Raw genomic sequence first — 19,610 nt, 5'->3', positions numbered from 1 at the left:
GTTTTTTTGTATAAAGTGAGAGAGGCGAGTGAGCGGGCGAGATCTGGGAGAGTAGCGAGCGAGATTTGGGAGAGGGGAACGAAAATATATGTATATATACAATTTTCTCTCGCTTTATATAAACACAAACGCACTTTATACACTTGCGTTTGTATAAAAAATGAGAGAGGCGAGGGAGAGAACGAGAGTGGCGAGCGAGATTCACCAGGAGAGAGGTGAAATATCAATAGTTTCCTATGAGGTACAATTAAATCAAACAATATTTATAGCATTTAATTTGAATTAATAGTTTGCTATTATATACAATTTTCCCTTCTTTGTGAGAGAGGCGAGTGAGCGAGCGAGATCTGGGAGAGGGGAGAGAGGGGAACGAAAATATATGTATATATACAATTTTCTCTCGCTTTATATAAACACAAACGCACTTTATACACTTGCGTTTGTATAAAAAATGAGAGAGGCGAGGGAGAGAACGAGAGTGGCGAGCGAGATTCACCAGGAGAGAGGTGAAATATCAATAGTTTCCTATGAGGTACAATTAAATCAAACAATATTTATAGCATTTAATTTGAATTAATAGTTTGCTATTATATACAATTTTCCCTATTAAGAATTATTGAGTCGGGTTATAACTTATTGTTTAACTTATTTTGACATAATTTTATTTCATTTCAAATAATCCTGAAACTTAATAACCTATTTATTTATTTAACTAATTTTAATTCATTCAATTTAAATTTAACTCAATTCATCTCTTTAATATATTTATTTATAACTTTTAAATTCTGAATCCAACTCAACACCCTTTAATGCCTTTATTTATAATTTTTAAATTCTAAATCCGACTCAACGCCTCCTTTCATATGGCGTTTGGCAAATATACAATTATGATAACACATAGTACAGAAAGTAGCACTAGGAATATCCCAACTGATTTCCCACTTGAATTTTTATAATAATGAATAAATAATAGATAATATTGAATATGCCACCAACTTTAGTTCAAAGATATTATATAGTATCAATAATGGTTTTTCTATTCGATATTTATATTGGCGTCCAATTTTAATTCATATATTACGGGTCATTTATGAAGAGCGGCATTTAATTTTCACTAAGATCTTTTCAAGTCTTAGAATTCAAATTTAAAATTTCTGATTAAAAGTAAAAAGATCTCAACAATTCCACGACAATTTTGTCATATAACAACAATGTTGATTGCATGATAATACTAATGTAGATTTTACTTTAACAAATTTTACTACTTGTTCTGGCTGACGTCAACCAAATATTAATTTTCTTATATTAAAAAAAGTTCTAATTTTTTACTTAGCTAGAAAAAAAATTAAATTAATAAATTGAAACAGAGGAAAATTAAAATAATTTTGGATGATTTTTTTTAAAAAAAGAGAAGGTCAAGTGTCCTCCAAAAAAACTTACTCTCTCTCTTTCAATTTATATGACATTATTTTCTTTTTAGTAATTTTTTTTATATTTTTATATTTGATAACAATTTTAATTTTTAAACTTTTTTATTTACTTGTGAAACAATTTAAAACCATAAAAAATTCATTTCCTATTTTTGTAGCGACAAGTTCTTTTTTTTCCTCTAAAATTTCATATCGAATCAAATATCGTCAGATAAATTGAGACGAAATGAACCATTAATAAAAGTTTAAAATAGTAAATGCTAAAAGTTAAGTGTCATTATCCATGTAAAAAATTGACAATTGTAAAGTAAGAAACAAAAACCTACTTTTTTTAATTAATAAATAAGAAGCAAATCATAAAAGATACGTGATATAATTCATTAATTAGGTCTCAAAATGATTCCACATGCCAAATGTTGCAAATATAGCCATTTTGACAGCCTAACATGTGCTGTGACCACTCTAACACGTGGCATATATATAATCACTGAAAAATTGAAAAAAATTCATTTGAAAAAATAAATAAAAGGCACTGTCTGTCTGGCAGAGTCAGAATTTTCACTAAAATAATTTAATATATAAAGAAGTAAATATATGAAAAAGTCAAAAGGTTTCAACATTAATCTATTATATATATGTAAAAAATAGTTTTAACCATATATAAATAATGTAATTTTCCGCTTGAATAGAGTTTGGATGAATCCCTTACCTAGTAGTGTAGCAACATGTAGCGAAGGTTGGAGAGTCAAACACGATTTGTCGAAAGATTATACTATATATGTAAAAAAAATAATTATGAAGTATATAGGTCAATTATTTTTCATACAAATATACTTCAATAGTGGGATTTTACTGTATAAAATATATTAAATCTTGAATATTCTTACTGAAATTTCTGACCTCGCCCTTTTCTTAATCTTATCTAGCCTTGCATCTGCCGTTAAAGATTATGATAGAGTAATACATATCGTTTCAGTTAGGAATTTTGAGTTTAAGATATAGATACAAAATCACCTTTTTAAAAAAAATAAAAATTAATCAAATTTCAATATTTAATATAAATATCGAATATCGAAAATATATATATTTTAAAAAAAAAACATGTATGTGACCAAATAAATATACAATAATGTCACTAGCCATACTGGGTTTCCATTGTCTGCCACGCAGTGCGGTCTTTGTCACGACTCACCTGTTTTTCCCTCTTTAGGCCGGCACCGCCCCCTCTTTTAGGATTTAACGGTGAATCGTTCGTGTTGAAGTTTGACTAATTTAAATTTAAATTTATTTTTAAAAAAATTAATTTAAGAATAAAACACTTTTTATTAGACATTTGAGGGTTTTCTATCGATATTTATTTTGTAGCTCGATTGATTTATATTCGCGCTGAATAAGTTTAATAAGTGAATAATGTGTTTTTTTTTTGTCAAATGTGGAGTTTTTTTTTAGAGGATGTTCGAGTTTTTCATCTTATATCTATTTTGGAGTTTGATTAATTTAAATTTACATTGAGAATATTTGATTTGGGAATAGAGTGTTTTCTACAAAACACGACTTTATTTTCAGGGGATGTTCGAGTTTGTTTGTCTGATATCTAATTTAGAGCTCGCCTAAGTCAGATTCGACATGAATTTTTTTAATTTGTTAATATAGAAGAGCGATTTCTATCGTATCATGCAACTTTATTTTCAGAAAATGTTCAATTTTTTTTTGTAAGATATTTAATTTGAAGCTCGACTAATTTGAATTGGTGACTTGGAGATTTTATTTGGGAATAGAACACTTCTTCTTCCTGTCAAATAATGCGATTTTATTATCAGAGGATGTTTGAAATTGATTTATAATAATTGTTTTAGTTGTTATTTTCCCTACTATTTAAATGTGTCATTTTATATATCTAAATTTAGTGTTTCAATAGAATGATATTTAATACTAGATAAAGATGGAACAAGTAGAATGAAATTATTATAATATTGAATTGGAAAAATGTTATGACAGTACTCGTGTGCCTGAAAGATATTGTACAGTGGTGGAACTGATTTATTCTTAATTAAAAGTTTTGATTCGAGCTTTGAGTATGGAAAAAATCTTGTTGGGAACATCACTTTCGAATGGGCCTTACAGACTGTAATGTGCAATCCAGATTTAATCGAAACTCAAATATTGACAACGACATCAGGTGGAAAACAAAAAAAAAAAGAAAAAAAAAGATATATAAATACAAAATCGAAAAGAAAACATACTAATCTATTAAATGGTAAAAAATCAAAAATATTATAAGGTAATTTAGTACATTAAGTTTTTTTTTTAAATAGCTTTGCTCATAAGTATTTTTGGAATATTGGTTCACTTTTGATTAAAAAAACAATATATTTTTTAAAATAAATAAATTTTAGAAGTTTGACCAAAAAAATTGCTTATTTAATTATAATATAACAACAATATTAATCTTCGATCATAAATAAATTAGAATCAATTATATGAATCCTCACGTCTTAGTTCACCTTATCCTATTGATATTGCAACACATTATTATTTTATTTTGATAGTCTAATTCCCTCTCACTTCTAGATATTATTACCTGTTTCTCTAATATATAATATAATATAAATATTCTCTAAACTTAAATGGATTACTATAAATACATATATACATAAAATACTAGAATATACATTTCCACAATTATGTGATAGATACATATTATTACGTCAAGGGGATCCCTCAATTTTTAATTAGACACGAATTTAAATTTAAATTCAATAGGTTCAAATCTAATATTTATGAAATTTAAGGAAAATTTTACATATATATAGTTCTCATGTCGAAAGTTATATGTTAGATCTATAGTATTCCATTTTTATTCTTAGTTAGATATCTGAAGTTCGAGCTTTGAAAATGATAGATTTTCAGCAAAGAGCGTGTTTCCCTTATATGAATTCTATGTTGTGTTAATTTATTTATTTTTTTATCAGGTTGCGGTAATTTAAATTAGTTGAGTCAATGAATTTATAATACCTTATGTTTATTATAATTATTACTATAATAATAATAAGATGATCTTATCTTAATACATTTTTTAATTTTAGAGAACTAAAACCAAGTGGATGAGATTATTTGGGATGACACGTGTCGCCTAGGACAGACTATGTGGTTACCAACCATACCACCCAAGCAAAGACAAGTAGACAAATCTCTTATCAACAAAATCACCAAAAATGTCCTTTTGGGGGTCACTTTGTCTAAATCCACCCCACCCCTACCCCACCCACCCCCTACCCCAACCCCAATTTCCTATATGGTGTTTGAAGTCCACATTAATCCGATTAAATTTGAATTGCTCACTGCAGAGCTCATTTAGAGTAACACTTTCAATAAAATTTTCTCCATACTCAGAACTCAAATACGATATTTCTAATTAAGGATGAATCAGTTTCACTACTGCACAACAACCCAGGTCGATAAACCCCACCCTATTATAAGGAAGGGAAAATGCTTATAGCCACTCATACCTCAAACCATAACTGTTTCTTGTTGCTTTTCGAAAATGAAAATTTTACCCTTTTATATAATAAGGTTTTAAAATAGTAATGATTTTTTTCATTATTAATATTAATGATTAATAGTATTATTTCGATATTAGTTGGATTTAGTGAAACGAAAATGACTTCCATTTATAAGTGAGGAAAATATTTTGTTACATATTCTGATAATGAAAATATGTTTTGCTAGTTAAACAATAGAATATTACTTTTCATTAAAAAAATCTATAAAATTTGACTTTTATCATATCAAACACAAGAGAATATGTTAATGATTGAATACTTTTCTTTTAATATTCCAATAAATTTTAATGATAAGAGTCCTTTGATCGAATATTATATATATTAAAGAAAGCTTATCGAGAGACATATTATAAGAGAAAATTTTATATTTAACTGGTCGACTAAAAATAATTATATTTATTAAAAAATATTTTATTTAATAATTATTATTTGATGAACAATTATATCTATCAATTTCTTGATAAATAATAATAGAACATTTTTTTTGTCACAAAGGTATTTATTAGGAGATTAATAATGACAACAATAATGACAATGATCATGATAAAACAAGAAAAGAAAAATGAGAAACTTGCACTTCAATATATTCTTTTTAAGAAGAATCATAATATTGGATAGGCATGCATCATGCATGACATATAAACAAAAAAGAACTTTTTTATTTTTCATCTGATAATTGATAATTATTTTAGAGTTTCAATTAATATAGATTTACATCATTCAATATTAGAAACAAATTCAGAAATTAAATTTTATATATTTAATTTTTAGGGTTTTTAGCATTAAATTTATTGTAATTTCAAAAATTATAACGAGTTCAGACTTATTATTTATTATAATTTTGATAAATGTATATACACAATTTATGTTCGTATCAAAAATATTGCGTTCAAATGAATTCAGTACTTGAATGTTGCATCCACATCCTTGCTTAAGACCGTTTAAAAGGTAAAACGTTTGTATATAATTTTTTTATTTTCAAGATTCAAATTTGATTACTTTAATTAAGAGTGGATGAAATCTTATTCATCTTACTACAATTATGTATAATAACAAAAAATTCCACGTCTAAGTGATAATATTCATAAGAAGACACGAATATTATGTAGTGGACAAAACTGCTCCTCATTATGAGTTCGAATCTTGAATATGAAATAATCTTTAATAGGAAGACACTTCCCTATGAATGAGACCCTACACGACACGAATTCAAATACAATAGGTATGTCAAATGACGGATGAAAAAACAATAGTCCACCTACCCCCACCCCCTACCCCCCAAAAAAACTCCAAAAACTCTTTTGCCCTTGAAGCAAGGTAATATGAGAATGGGACAATTGGCGCCCTATGGGTTATGTATTGACAAATTTCTTTCAATTTCTATTCATTTTTTTCTCTTTGTCATCTTCTACCGTTTGATTAAAATGGCGGCATTGTGCCTACCCTAATAAGGTTAAATTTCATTAATGCAAAAAAGGAAAAAAAAAAAAAATTCATAAAATCGACACAAAAATAAAATTCAAGAAAAATATTTACCACCATAACCAATTTTGTAAAATATTTATTTATGTTTCATATTCAAAATTTATCAAGAATAAATCCAATGGGACCAACTATGTACCTCGATTTTTTCTCTCATAAATCAAATCTGCAAACTTTAACTATATACAGATTTTTGTTTCAATTTATATGATGGTGCTTAATTTTATATTAAGATTTTAAGAAAGAAAATTTGAATTTATATAGTCTAAAATGAGTTAGTGATATTTGTATAATTGTATTGCTAATTTATATGACATATTTTTCTAAGAGTGATATTTTTTTTATATTCTTTTCTAGATGATTTACTACCACAATTTTTTTTATAGTTTGTTTTAGTTTCACCAATTTCATTTTTTTTCCTTTTCTCTTAAAAATCGTGTCTAATCAATTACATATTCATATAACTTGAAACGGATGAAGTATTATTTGTGGTAAGAATGTAACATTCTTTTTTTAACCGATTAATTAACTAGAAGACAAATATAGACACATAAAATTGATAGAGGGAGACTTAACACCTTGGACAAGGACATTCTTCCTATATTATTAGAAATGAAAATAGGATGAAACATATCTAATACGAATACACATAAATAGCTAGGCAATATATAGGTGCATCATATTGTACATAAATTTGTACTCAATATGTACTAATAATCGAAAAAAAAAATACATTAGTTGGTATAGGAAACATTATATCTATTAAAAATTAAAGTAATGTTGATGATATATAAATAACAACAACAATATATTCATTCAGCGCAATTTTATAAATAGAGTCTGAAAAATTATCTTCAAAAAATTCTCCGCTTAATTTTTTTTTTGATAATATTATTATAAAAGAAAAGAAAAGAACAAGACCATTAAATAGTGAAAGTGCTATGACAAACAAGTACCTAATTATCACCAAAGATTTTGAAAAGTAACATTTCAATCTTTAATTATTCTAAAATCTTAGATTCGAGTCAATATGAATATTTTCCCTCAAGAATGAAACTTTTTGAATTAGTCGAACTCAAATCAATGAAAAATAAAATAAAACAAAGTATCGTGTAGTAAGAATTTAATTAATATACATTATTATTGTTATAGAGAAACGTTCATATATTATATTATTAGATCATTCAAATGATATCAATATATTATTTACACTGACGATATATAAGAGTGTAAACTCAATAAATATAGGATAATGAAAAGACTCTAAAGTGATGATTTCACAAAAGAAAAGCAATGCATACACGTGTATGACAAGGATGATTTGGACTAGACAAATTAAAACTTGATGTTGTTGTTCATGTTTATGAATAATATTTTTTGCATTTATGCCAAGTGTTTTTCCACCGTTAGTGTAACTATGCAAAAATATATTGGTTTTTTGGGGTGGGGTGGGGTGGAGTGGGGGTGGGGTAATGGACAAGGGTATTTATGTCATTTTAACTTTCATGTCTTTATTTTTCTAGCTATAAAAGAAAAATGAATTGCACTTTGGACAAGTAAAAGAGTTCCATAAAGAGTTCATAGAACTAATGAAATAATATTTGAGTATTCTCTCCACAACTCTTCTTTCTTATTGTTATTATTATTTGTGCAAAGGTATGATAATATATTGCAACTTTAATTTGTTCATCTTTTTTCCAGCCAAAATTTTCATAACGAAGTTCGTTCATAATAATCAATTATATATACATATAAATTTTTCAATGATGGGAGTTCGAATGAATTCTTTCGATTAAAGAAACTAAAAAAAATGAAAAAATCGTCACGTCTCTTTTATTCTTGAAACTTTATAGTATATAGTTTTGTTGATAGAATTAGTGAAAGGTAACATGACATTTTTCTTCCTTTCTAGTATTGTTTCTTTTCCTTCTCCTTTTCTTGTTGTTTTTGATAACTTAGTAAATCTTTAAAAGAAAAAATTATATATATAATATAGGAAAATGCTAGTTAATTATATGAGAACTTATATACATACATGTAGATATGCATGGTTTTTTACTTAATAAAATTGACCTTTTTTATTCTTTTATGTTTTCAAAAACATATTGTTATAAGTTGAATTATTATTATTATTATTATTGCATGCATGTATAATTAACACAATTACCTTTTAATTAAAGGAAAAAAATAATATAATGATGGATAGGCCAAGTACCACAAGTTTACTACGTACAAAGTCAGATCAATTGGTGGAAGCAATTTCAGCAGCAATGGGAGGAGGAACAAAGTCGTCGCCGATGAACGGTGACGTGGCGGGAGGAGGAGGAGGGTCGGAGACGTTATCGAGAAAGTCAAGCAGACGGTTAACAGGTGCATCACCAGGGCGGAGTGGCGTAGGATCGAAAAATAACACACACATTAGAAAGTCAAGGAGTGCTCAATTGAAATTTGACTTAGATGAAGTCAGTAGTGGTGCGGCCCTGAGCCGCGCCTCTAGTGCCAGTTTGGGCTTATCTTTCTCTTTCACGGGCTTTACAGTGCCCTCAGATGAGATTGCGGATATGAAACCCTTTAGTGATGATGATGATGATATTCGTAAGTACATTTTTATTTTTACGTTTGACACAAAAAATAATATTACTATTAAAGCTTAATTAAATAATGATTCTTTAGTTCTTTTTTCCAAGAAAAAAGGAAAGTTCAAATTTTTGCCAACATTTCTTTAATTTGTGCACCACAAAAAGTTCAATCATTTCAAAAGACATAAATACCCTTGTTAATAAAGAGATATCTTGGTTATAAATAATTCATAACCCTACATGTGTAAGGGCATTTGTGTCAATTCACATATATCCTCTCAACAGGCTGCCACATTTAATTATTTAAACACTTTACTTTCTTTTAGTTTTCCTTCCTCTTGAGGGAATGTATAGATAATTAAAGCCATCACTATACAACAACGAAAAAAAAGACTTACTATAAGTAGTTATATAGCATTTATTAGGAAACAAATAAAAAAATTAATAATGTTAAAGGCTTAAAAATAGACAAATGATTGGTTCAAGAAAGGAAAAGTTTTTTATATATATAGAAGAAGGGAAGAAAGAAGTTCAACCTTTTATGAGAAAGGTTGCGGTGAAGTGATAATTATTCTTCCGTTCTTAGTTAGACTTTTCAGATTTAAATTCTAAGTATAGAATTGTTTTTATGATTGAAACGCTTAATAGGACTTTTCAGCTCAAATTAATTAGTCAGGCCCAAAAGAAGGTACCGAACAATCTCAGAATCGAATTTCGAACCCTAGGTATTAAATTATCTGTCTTCTTCTGGTATGAGTGTATTATTAGCCTCATCAAAACGAGACTTTTTGTATATACTTTCTTATTTGAGCCTTAGATATAAAATCATCCTGATTATAACTTATGAGCGCTTTATCCTCAAAATAAGATTGAATAATACAAAATTTGAATTAATCGAGCTCAAAAACGACTAAAAGCCAAAAAGCCATGACCTAGCCTATTTCATGTGCATGGGGTCAATATTAAACACTGTCACACTGACTTTTTTTCCCCTAGAGGTCCCTAAAGTAAGAAACTGGTGAAAAGTGGACCCCCTTCTTTTTTTATGGTAGTCATATGAAGGTCCATAGTGAAAAGTTTCTTTCATTACTTTCTTTTATAAATTAAAAAAAAAAACTTTAGGAATAAATTTTAATAATTTTATTTGAAATCAATAATTTATATTATGTCCAAACACTTTTTTTTTCAAATTGATTTCAAATATATATATATTTTTTCATATATTGACCACTTATTAATTGTAGGATAAGTTTGGCCTACAAAAGTTGTCACCCTCCACAATTATCAATAGACACTTGTTCAAATAATGTGTTGCCAATTTTGTTGGTTTAAATAGGAAAATTACACTAAAGTAGGTTAGTTTTCAGTCTTATCATGGTGCCCACTTTGTGCACCTACAAATACTTTTTGATAGAGTTGAGTGGGATATATCATATATAGCAATTATTAAAGCAAAACCCCCCAAAAAAAATGTATTTTTACTTTATGGTTTATCATCACACCGTAGAATTTCACTGGATATATTATTGTTGATGTTGATTTATTATCATACTAATAACTTTGTGTGAGGTGTTTCATTATGTTTTCGATATTTATATTAAAGCTTGATTAAATATAGATTCATGCTGAAAAGTTTTATATTGAGTTGTGTAAAATGCTGATAAAGAAAAGAAACTCTATATTCCGGGCTCGAAGTCGAGACATCGATGAAAAAGTATTATCATTAATGTTAATATTATGTACTCACAAGGATGGTCACAATGCTTCATTTAAATATATGTAGTTCTAAAATTTCCTTTTTCAACATGTATTTGGTTAATGTATAATTATTAGGAAAATAGTAATTTAATCAACTAATTAAAAACATATTATAGTATAAAGCCTTGTTACCTTGATCATGTTTTATATTTTGTAATTGATAAATTACTATAGCAACCAAATATTATGACATATTAAAGATCATAAATTTCAATAGTCATCTTTCCTTTCTAAAATGTCATATTGAATAAAACTATGTAACGTTATGAGACGGAGGGAGTATGCTAATAGGAAGTAACGTGCGATAAATTAATCATCATAGTCCTAGATTCATGCTCATAATAAATTATATATCGGGACAAATCTACAATGTAATATGTGAGTTCACGTGAACTCGATAGTTTTTGCTATCTATTGAGAAATTGACTAAATATATGTAAATATTTGACAATGAGCCGAGTTATTGTTACATTAAGTACTTATTATCGTTGCAGAAACAATAAACTTCAAATTCTAAATTCGGCTCTGGCTATATTTATATATGTATTTATGTAATTATTGCAGCTGAAGATATTGAAGCTGGCACAAGAAAAATGAAGATTCAAGCAGAACCTACCTTACCAATATACCTCAAGGTGTGAACCTAAGTTATTAAAATTCATAAATAACACTTTCTTCAATTTTTTGGTTTAGGTATATATAGACGGAAGGGTGATCAGTTGAACGCTCTTTACTGAAAAATTATAGTAATATATATAGGTCAAATAGTCACTAACCAAAAAAAATGGAATAAGTCATGAACTTTGTTGCTAACATGTCGCTAAATTGCTCGTAGCTAACATAATTTTTTATTATATAATTTATCACTAATCCTATTTAGTGAGGAGTTTTGTTGTTTAGCTACAATATTTGTCCGTGGTCGCTAATATCAATTTTTTCTTAGTAGTGTATATTATCGTGAAATTTCTGACATCGCCTGTTGGAAATACGAATTGATTGGGTACTACTATGTATTTGGACAGGCAAAAGGAGGGAGGTTAATGTTACGAAGCGATCCTTTAAACATCAGGTTCAGTCTTGTACAGAATCTCATTGCATGTGGTATTTTTGTACAAGACTTCCCTTCCCCCCTTAAAGGTCGAAAACACATCTGAAGTATACTTTTTCGCGAGTTTCACACTTTAACTATCAGTTCTTCCCTTTTACTTCCTGAATTATCACTATCTATGTATCCAAACACACTTCAACTATCAGATGTTTCCTTTTTCTTACCTGAACGATGGTGATAGTTCAGGTAGGATCGTTCAGGTAGGAAAAGGGAACAATCAATAGTTGTGTATGTTTTAATACATAGATGGTGGTAGTTCAAATAGGAAAAGGAAAGAACTGATAGTTGGAGGTTTGAAACTCGTGAAAAAACGATAGTTTTAGGTATGTTTTTGATCGTTAACTCTTTTAACAAACAACAACCTTAGAAAAAGTGTTGCACAAAAATGTACCACATAATCTAGTAAAGTATGCAGTTATTTTAAAATTCTAGATCCGCCACTGCTCACAGGCTACATACGCGAGGGCGTAAATTTTCGATATAGTTGTTATTTTAACATTCTAGTTAATTGAATGAACTTATTGTCAAGTTACTTATTTTGACAAAAATTCTGCAGTTTACTGAGGTATGTTACAAGGTGGTTATCAAAGGTGTAACATCAACAAGAGAGAAGGAAATTTTGACAGGAATAAGTGGTTCTGTTGATCCAGGGGAAGTTTTAGCCATGATGGGACCTTCCGGTAGCGGAAAAACGACGTTGCTCAGCCTGCTTGGAGGGAGGGTGAAAGAACCAACAGGAGGTTCAATCACTTACAATGAACAACCATATTCAAAGCATTTAAAGAGCAGGTGATTGATTACACTCCGGAATTCATTAGGCGGTTTTTATGTTGTTCAGACTCTTCAAAAATGTCGACTGGTGTGATGTTGGATCCTCTAGAAGTAATGCATTTTTAGAGGATCTGACATAGGTGCGACAACATTTTTGGAGAGTCTGAACAACATATATATATATAGCCAATATTCATCAAGTGGCTATGTTGCTCGTACTCTTCAAAAATGTTGACTGGTGTGATGTTGGATCCTCCAGAAGTAATGCATTTTTAGAGGATCTGACATAGGTGCGACAACATTTTTGGAGTGTCTGAACAACATATATAGCCAATATTCATCATGGCTTATGTTGCTCGTAACTCTTCAAAAATGTTGACTGGTGTGATGTTGGATCCTCCAGAAGTAATGCATTTTTAGAGGATCTGACATAGGTGCGACAACATTTTTGGAGTGTCTGAACAACATATATAGCCAATATTCATCAAGTGACTATGTTGCTCGAACTCTAGAAAAAATGTTGACTGGTTACCTGTCGGATCTTCCAGAATTAGTACTTTTTTTTTTTGGAGAATCCAACATAGTCGCGACAACATATTTGGAGAGTCTTGAGCAACATAGCAGACATTCACCAAGCCTGTTGGATCCTCCGGGATATAGTGCATTTTTGAAGGATTCGACTGATTTTCTTTCACTCGAATGTAACAAATGGATGTGAAATCTTTGGCAGGATTGGATTTGTGACTCAAGATGACATACTATTTCCTCACTTGACAGTGAGAGAAACTTTAACGTATGCAGCACGCCTACGACTACCAAAGAAACTGACGAAGGAGGAGAAACAAAAACGAGCCATCGATGTGATATACGAGCTAGGACTAGAGAGGTAAGTTATTGTTTCTATACTTGACAAATTTGTGAAATAATCTTCGTGTGACCAGAGGCAGAATGATAAATTTTGAGTTTATGACTTCTGAATTCTAAGAAAAAGGTAGATTACTGGATTCAGGATAAGTTATTTATACATATTAAGTAAATTTCCTATCATGCATTTCATTTTGTGAAAGCTGAATGAGGAATGTGATGTTTTATCAGATGCCAAGACACAATGATTGGTGGCTCCTTCGTTCGTGGAGTATCAGGAGGAGAAAGAAAACGCGTCTGTATTGGAAATGAGATCATAATCAACCCCTCCTTATTGTTCCTCGATGAACCTACATCCGGTTTGGATTCAACAACAGCTTTAAGGACAGTTGAGATATTACACGATATCGCTGAGGTAAGACTTTCTCTCTGTTTTATCTAAGATTTCGTCATGGCACGAGTCATATGTCCTTACAATTCTGTGGTTATAGGCTGGAAAGACAGTGATCACAACGATCCATCAACCGTCTAGTAGACTATTCCACAAGTTTGATAAGTTGATTCTTCTTGGCAAAGGGAGTTTGCTTTATTTTGGGAAGGCATCTGAGGCAATGGACTATTTTTCAACTATAGGATGTACACCTTTGATACCAATGAATCCAGCAGAATTCCTGCTGGATCTCGCGAATGGAAACTTAAACGATGTTTCCGTTCCATCAGAGTTGGAGGACAAAGTACAGATTGGGAATTCAGATACTGAAACAAGGAATGGAAAGCCATCACCAGCAATTGTGCATGAGGTGAATAAATTCTACTACTCTCTCCGTTTTAATTTGTTTATCTTACTTTCCGTTTCAAAAAGAATGTATATATGTCTCTTTCCATTTTTTTGGCAACTCTTTAATTCTAACTTTCCACACGTCATGTTTAAGACTACAACATGAAAGGACATTTTGGTACATTCGACGAGTGCGTGTCGGATCCTCCAAAAGTAGTGCATTTTGGATGATCAGATACGAGTGAAGCATCATTTTTGAAGAATCCGAGCAACATACTTTTTTCATTCTCAAGGACATAAGTTCTTTGATCATTTCTGAGAAAAAAACTCAACCTATCACTTAGCATACATTTAAAAAAAAATTCTGCTCCTTTTCAACTTTCTGAGTTTTTCGGCCTTATTTGCTCGAACTCTTCAAAAATGTTGGATGGATGCATGTCGTATCCTTGAAAAATAGTGTATTGTTGGAGGATCCGACACAAGTGCAACAACATTTTTGGAGAGTCGTTTACATATAAAAATGCAGTCAAGCAGATAGATCACCTCTATGTCTTGGAACACTTACACAACTAGTCATAGAAAGAGCTCAACTATTTTCCAAAACAATATATCAACAACAAGTCTGCTTCAATCTACAACAAGTTCGGGTCGACTATATGAATCCTCACTATATTTTCTTTTTGATTTTTAACAGTATCTAGTGGAAGCATACGAAACGCGAGTTGCTGAGAGCGAAAAAAAGAAACTTATGGCTCCCATGATGATTGATGAGGAATTGAAGTCTAAAGTAGTTACCTCAAAGAGAGAATGGGGAGCAAGCTGGTGGACACAATACTCCATATTGTTCTGGAGAGGACTTAAAGAACGACGCCACGATTATTTTAGCTGGTTGAGAATCACTCAAGTTGTTGCAACTGCAGTTATCTTAGGCATGCTCTGGTGGCAATCTGGTGGTGGTAGTCCTAAACATATGCAAGAACAGGTATTTGACATATATACATAGTATAATTTTCCGACAAATGGTCTTCAACTGACCATCCTTCAGTGTATGGTTCTAAAGAAGCTAACTGAAACGTTTACGAAACCTTTATAATAATGTACTAGTAGCACATTTACAACCAATTCTCATATCAGTGGAACTTCATTGCAGGCGGGGCTGCTGTTCTTTATCGCGGTGTTCTGGGGCTTTTTTCCAGTATTCACAGCAATCTTCACATTTCCACAAGAAAGGGCAATGCTGGACAAAGAAAGATCTGCTGATATGTACAGATTAAGCGCATATTTTTTGGCGCGAACCACCAGTGACATTCCCTTGGATCTTATACTGCCAGTACTCTTTATCTTAGTAGTATATTTCATGGCAGGCTTGAAACATGATGTTTGTGCCTTTTTCCTAACCGTCCTCACGACTTTCCTCTGCATCGTAGCAGCTCAGGTATTCCATTTTCTTCAATTCCCACGGAACGTTTAACTCCCTTGCATTGGTAACTTCAGTAACAATCGTCTATTAATCGTCACTTAATTCATTGTTTCCAGGGATTAGGACTAGCAATAGGGGCTACACTAATGGATTTAAAGAAGGCAACAACTTTGGCATCTGTAACAGTAATGACATTCATGTTAGCTGGTGGATATTTCGTAAAGGTAACAATTTATTCGTAGTATTAGCTTTATTCTTGTATTTTCTTGCTTTTGATATCTGTTTTCAGATATCGCGTTATTTTGTTGTTGTTGTTCCTTGTCTGGATGTTATGTACTGCTTTCCTTATCCGTTGTCATTTTTTTTCAACTGTCATATTCCCTTCTTTAACAACTACTTTGATTGCTGCACTTGAATAGAGTAGGGGCGGAGCCAAGTATCTGAACCCCTTTTGACGGAAAATTACACTGTTTATACATGGTTAAAATTATATTTGATGTATATATAGTAGATGTTGAACCCCCTTCAACTTTTAGTGTGTTTACTTCTTCATATTTTGAAACAATAAAAATCCTGGCTCCGCCACTGGAGCTGAGGGTCTTTTGGAAACAACCTCTATACCTCCACGAGGTGGGGATAAGGATTAAGGCCTACTTACATCCTACTCTCCCCAGACATGGGATTACACCGAGTATGTTGTCATAAAAGTATTATATGCACATTCATGGTTAGATATGTTTACCTGGTTTGCTCGATAGAAGTTAAGGCATCGAGTGTTGGTCAAGTCTCATCTCAGAATCAAGACGCGACAAAAGCATTCTCCTCTTTTTCCCTGCCTTCATATCAGTCCAATTTCTGATACATGATGTTGAATTGATCTGCAGGAAGTACCGGTATTCATATCATGGCTAAGATACTTATCGTATAACTATCAAACGTACAAACTCCTACTAAAAGTTCAATACAAGGAGAAAAATGACTGGGTGGATGGGATCAAAGTAGGCAATGGTGTAAGGGAAGTAAGTACATTACTAGCTATGGTGTTTGGCTATCGGCTTCTAGCATACATATCTTTACGGAGAATGAAGCTTCACTCAGGGGCTTAGATGAACGATGATGAAAACGAAGGTTCAATTTCAAGAAGAATAAAGAACTAGTACTATTTGCAGCTTACACTACTGAATACTGATTGTTGTTATAAAGATAAGAGACTCTGTAACAGCTGATATAAGTTGCAGCTAGCACAAGGAAAGAAGAGTTGATTGTAAATTTTTAATGTATTAGAAACTTAAGAAGTAGAAATGAAGTGTATGTAAAATGTAGCTTGAGAATTTTTGGTTTCAATTGTAGCTTTTCATGTTTGTAACAAGTTTATCAAGTACAAACTGAGATCCATGAGGTTACTGTTAGAGTGGATTAGAGTCTCACATCGGTTTGAAGAATGGATTGGTGACGCCCTTTATTTATATGGGCTTGGGAAATCCTCCCGTCACAAGCTAGTTTCTGAGATTGAGTTAGACTCAAGTGTCATTTCTTTACAGTTACGAACCTGAATTAGTTGCAGTTAAAGTAGACCTGAGTGCCATATCTTTACTGTTGCAGAATAAATTAGTTGCACATTAATGCATCAGAGAGACTGTATGATACTAGAATTTATACTCAGCATTAGAGTGGATTACCAATAGAGTAGATCAGAGTCTGAGGAATGGATTGGCAATTTGTTTATATGGACTCGGGAATTCCCCCCGCCACAAGCTAGTTTCTGAGACTGAGTTAGACCCAAGTATCATATCTTCACAATCACGAACCTGAATTAGTTGCAGTTAAAGTAGACCAGAGTGAATAGATGTGCCACACAATTTTTTTACGAGCAAGTAAGCAACCCAAATTTCACCAAAGAAGTGTAGCTCCATAACATCTATGTAATTATAAGTAGTTCTTTTATCCATAATGGACATAATATATGCAAAGGCAGAATACACAAGTTAACTCTCAGACCTTGAAGCCAAAATCCTGTGACATAAATATAATACAACCAAAAACAGATTAAACCCAAGTAACAGAATAAGTTTTGAGTACAACTGGTTCATCTTGCATTAATGTGCTGCTCATATAATGACTAATTCATATGCTGCTGAAAATCTATAGTTAAGTTACAACAATAAAACTAATGCATAAAGTTACAACGATCGAACAAGTTAATGTACTATAAAACCTTTAAAATCTAATAGAAGCCACACAATGTTATAGGCTTCTTCAGGTACTCTGCTCAAGTCAATATGAGCACATATTTTACTCGTCCATCTTTTTCTTCCTCCGAATACTTACAGCAAGAAACTCTGTTGAGGGAGATAAGTAATGTGCTTGAGCCATTTATGATCTGCTGTGGAGTCTAGCATCTTTAAGAGACTGCTCAATTCATTTCCAAGATAAGCTGTTGAAACTCTCTCCTTATAAAACTGCAGAAAACGTATGTTCAGCTAAAGTCACTTTCTTGTGGATAGCTCTGGGGTCATGCAGAAGCATGACACTTTACTATATACACCAAAGAACAAGCCATGGTGATTGAACAAAAATGGTAGAAGGATCCCTGTTAGTTGCAACTTAGATGACCTAGCAGTTATGCCACTTCAAAGAACAGAACCTCACAGCTCCCTATTTTTACAATCCGGTCAACCGTTCTAGTTTATTAATGCAGCCATCTGGTGATAATTCATGGCCCTACTTTGCACTTATGTACACTTCTTTTATGAGCCTAAGATGAATCTGATACCAGTAAAACCAGGGCCAAAACTGGCACCACCATTGTTAGATCTTGGCAAGCAGCAGTCACACTGAGTATTTGGTCTTCCAAAAGAGATAAAGAGTCTGGAGGTTGATCAACTGGAAGCTTCAAGCTTACCTTCTAGTGGTCCACACTACCAACTATTAAAAATGTCTGGTGTCCACAACCTCAGCGACGCTTTGATCTCCTGCGTTTACCAAGAAGTTTCAGCATGTTATCGGTGACATCAGGAGGAGATTTATCATCTTCATCATGATTCTTTTCAGATGTTTGAGTTAACCATGCTAGTGCCTCTATTGCAGCATCCTTTTCTGCAAGGGCTTTGTTTCTCTTTGGTTTACCTACAAATTGCATTCCCTTGAACTCTGCAAGTGCCCTAAATTCATTTGTTTTTAGATGCTTTGTTTTGTACTTGGGAGGGGAGTGACTGGCCCTCATAAGTAGGGTTTGCAACAAACTCTTTGGGTTTGTCCCGTCCCTTGTAAATCTATCAGTGTCAGAATCTTTAGGCTTCTTGTTTTCACGACCAAACACAAACCTGCCCTCAGACTGATCTCCTGAAACCAGTTCCTGAACAGCAAGCATAAGGTATTTGCCTTCCTTGTGGATGTCTACCTCAGGATCTTGAAGCTGCATCATCCAAAAACCAGTGCAACTCTTTTTATTTTTTGATAAATCATCCAAAAACCAGTAAATTAACAAATAAATAGGAAATTATTCAAAATAAATTAACAACCAAAGAAGGACAAAACATAACTTAATATGATAAGATGTTCTGTCTTCAAGGCAAAAATTCAAAACTCCAGGACTGTTATTTAAAGAAAACCATGGGATTATCACATACTGAACCTTAAGGGGTTGTTTGGTAGGATGTCTTGGGAGAAAATAATACATGTTTAGTCATGGTATTATTTAGTCAAGGGCCAATTTTCTGGAGATCGGCCCAATAATTCAAATGGATAAGCACTTGAGCTTTTCTCATTCTTACATCAGTTCTGTTCACTTTCTTCACAAATTATCTGGGTTGACCGTTTTCCTTCATGCTATCCAACTACCCCCTCCCCCCACCCCC

General features: G+C 31.6%; 2 protein-coding genes across 2 annotated transcripts in view; one reads left to right on the top strand and one right to left on the bottom strand.

Moving 5' to 3' along the window:
• Positions 1-8,045: 8,045 nt before the first annotated feature.
• Positions 8,046-17,180, top strand: LOC102592336 (ABC transporter G family member 22-like). Its single transcript, XM_006348360.2, has 11 exons — positions 8,046-8,131; positions 8,656-9,070; positions 11,377-11,447; positions 12,477-12,709; positions 13,422-13,577; positions 13,787-13,970; positions 14,047-14,355; positions 15,028-15,315; positions 15,484-15,768; positions 15,870-15,977; positions 16,638-17,180. The coding sequence occupies exons 2-11, from the start codon at positions 8,671-8,673 to the stop codon at positions 16,857-16,859; spliced, it is 2,256 nt and encodes a 751-aa protein (XP_006348422.1). The 5' UTR covers positions 8,046-8,131; positions 8,656-8,670; the 3' UTR covers positions 16,860-17,180.
• A 565-nt stretch (positions 17,181-17,745) lies between these two features.
• Positions 17,746-19,610, bottom strand: part of LOC102592008 (ATP-dependent RNA helicase DHX36) — an 18,669-nt gene continuing 16,804 nt past the window's right edge. Inside the window, exon 19 of the mRNA XM_006348359.2 lies at positions 17,746-19,168. Coding sequence (XP_006348421.1) covers positions 18,707-19,168 — 462 coding nt within the window. The 3' untranslated portion in view covers positions 17,746-18,706. The remainder of the gene's footprint in view (positions 19,169-19,610) is intronic.

This window comes from Solanum tuberosum, unplaced genomic scaffold (assembly GCF_000226075.1).
Source record: "Solanum tuberosum cultivar DM 1-3 516 R44 unplaced genomic scaffold, SolTub_3.0 scf00098, whole genome shotgun sequence".
Lineage (NCBI taxonomy): Eukaryota > Viridiplantae > Streptophyta > Magnoliopsida > Solanales > Solanaceae > Solanum > Solanum tuberosum.
The sequence above is the reverse complement of the archived record's forward strand: the minus strand, read 5'-3'. Positions and strand labels throughout refer to the sequence as shown.

Excerpts from the sequence above, each read along its gene's own strand:
- LOC102592336 (XM_006348360.2), top strand. The coding sequence starts at position 8,671 with ATGATGGATAGGCCAAGTACCACAAGTTTACTACGTACAAAGTCAGAT. Across the intron at positions 14,356-15,027 it reads CACCAGCAATTGTGCATGAG|TATCTAGTGGAAGCATACGA; the intron begins GTGAATAAATTC and ends GATTTTTAACAG. Across the intron at positions 15,316-15,483 it reads CTAAACATATGCAAGAACAG|GCGGGGCTGCTGTTCTTTAT; the intron begins GTATTTGACATA and ends ACTTCATTGCAG.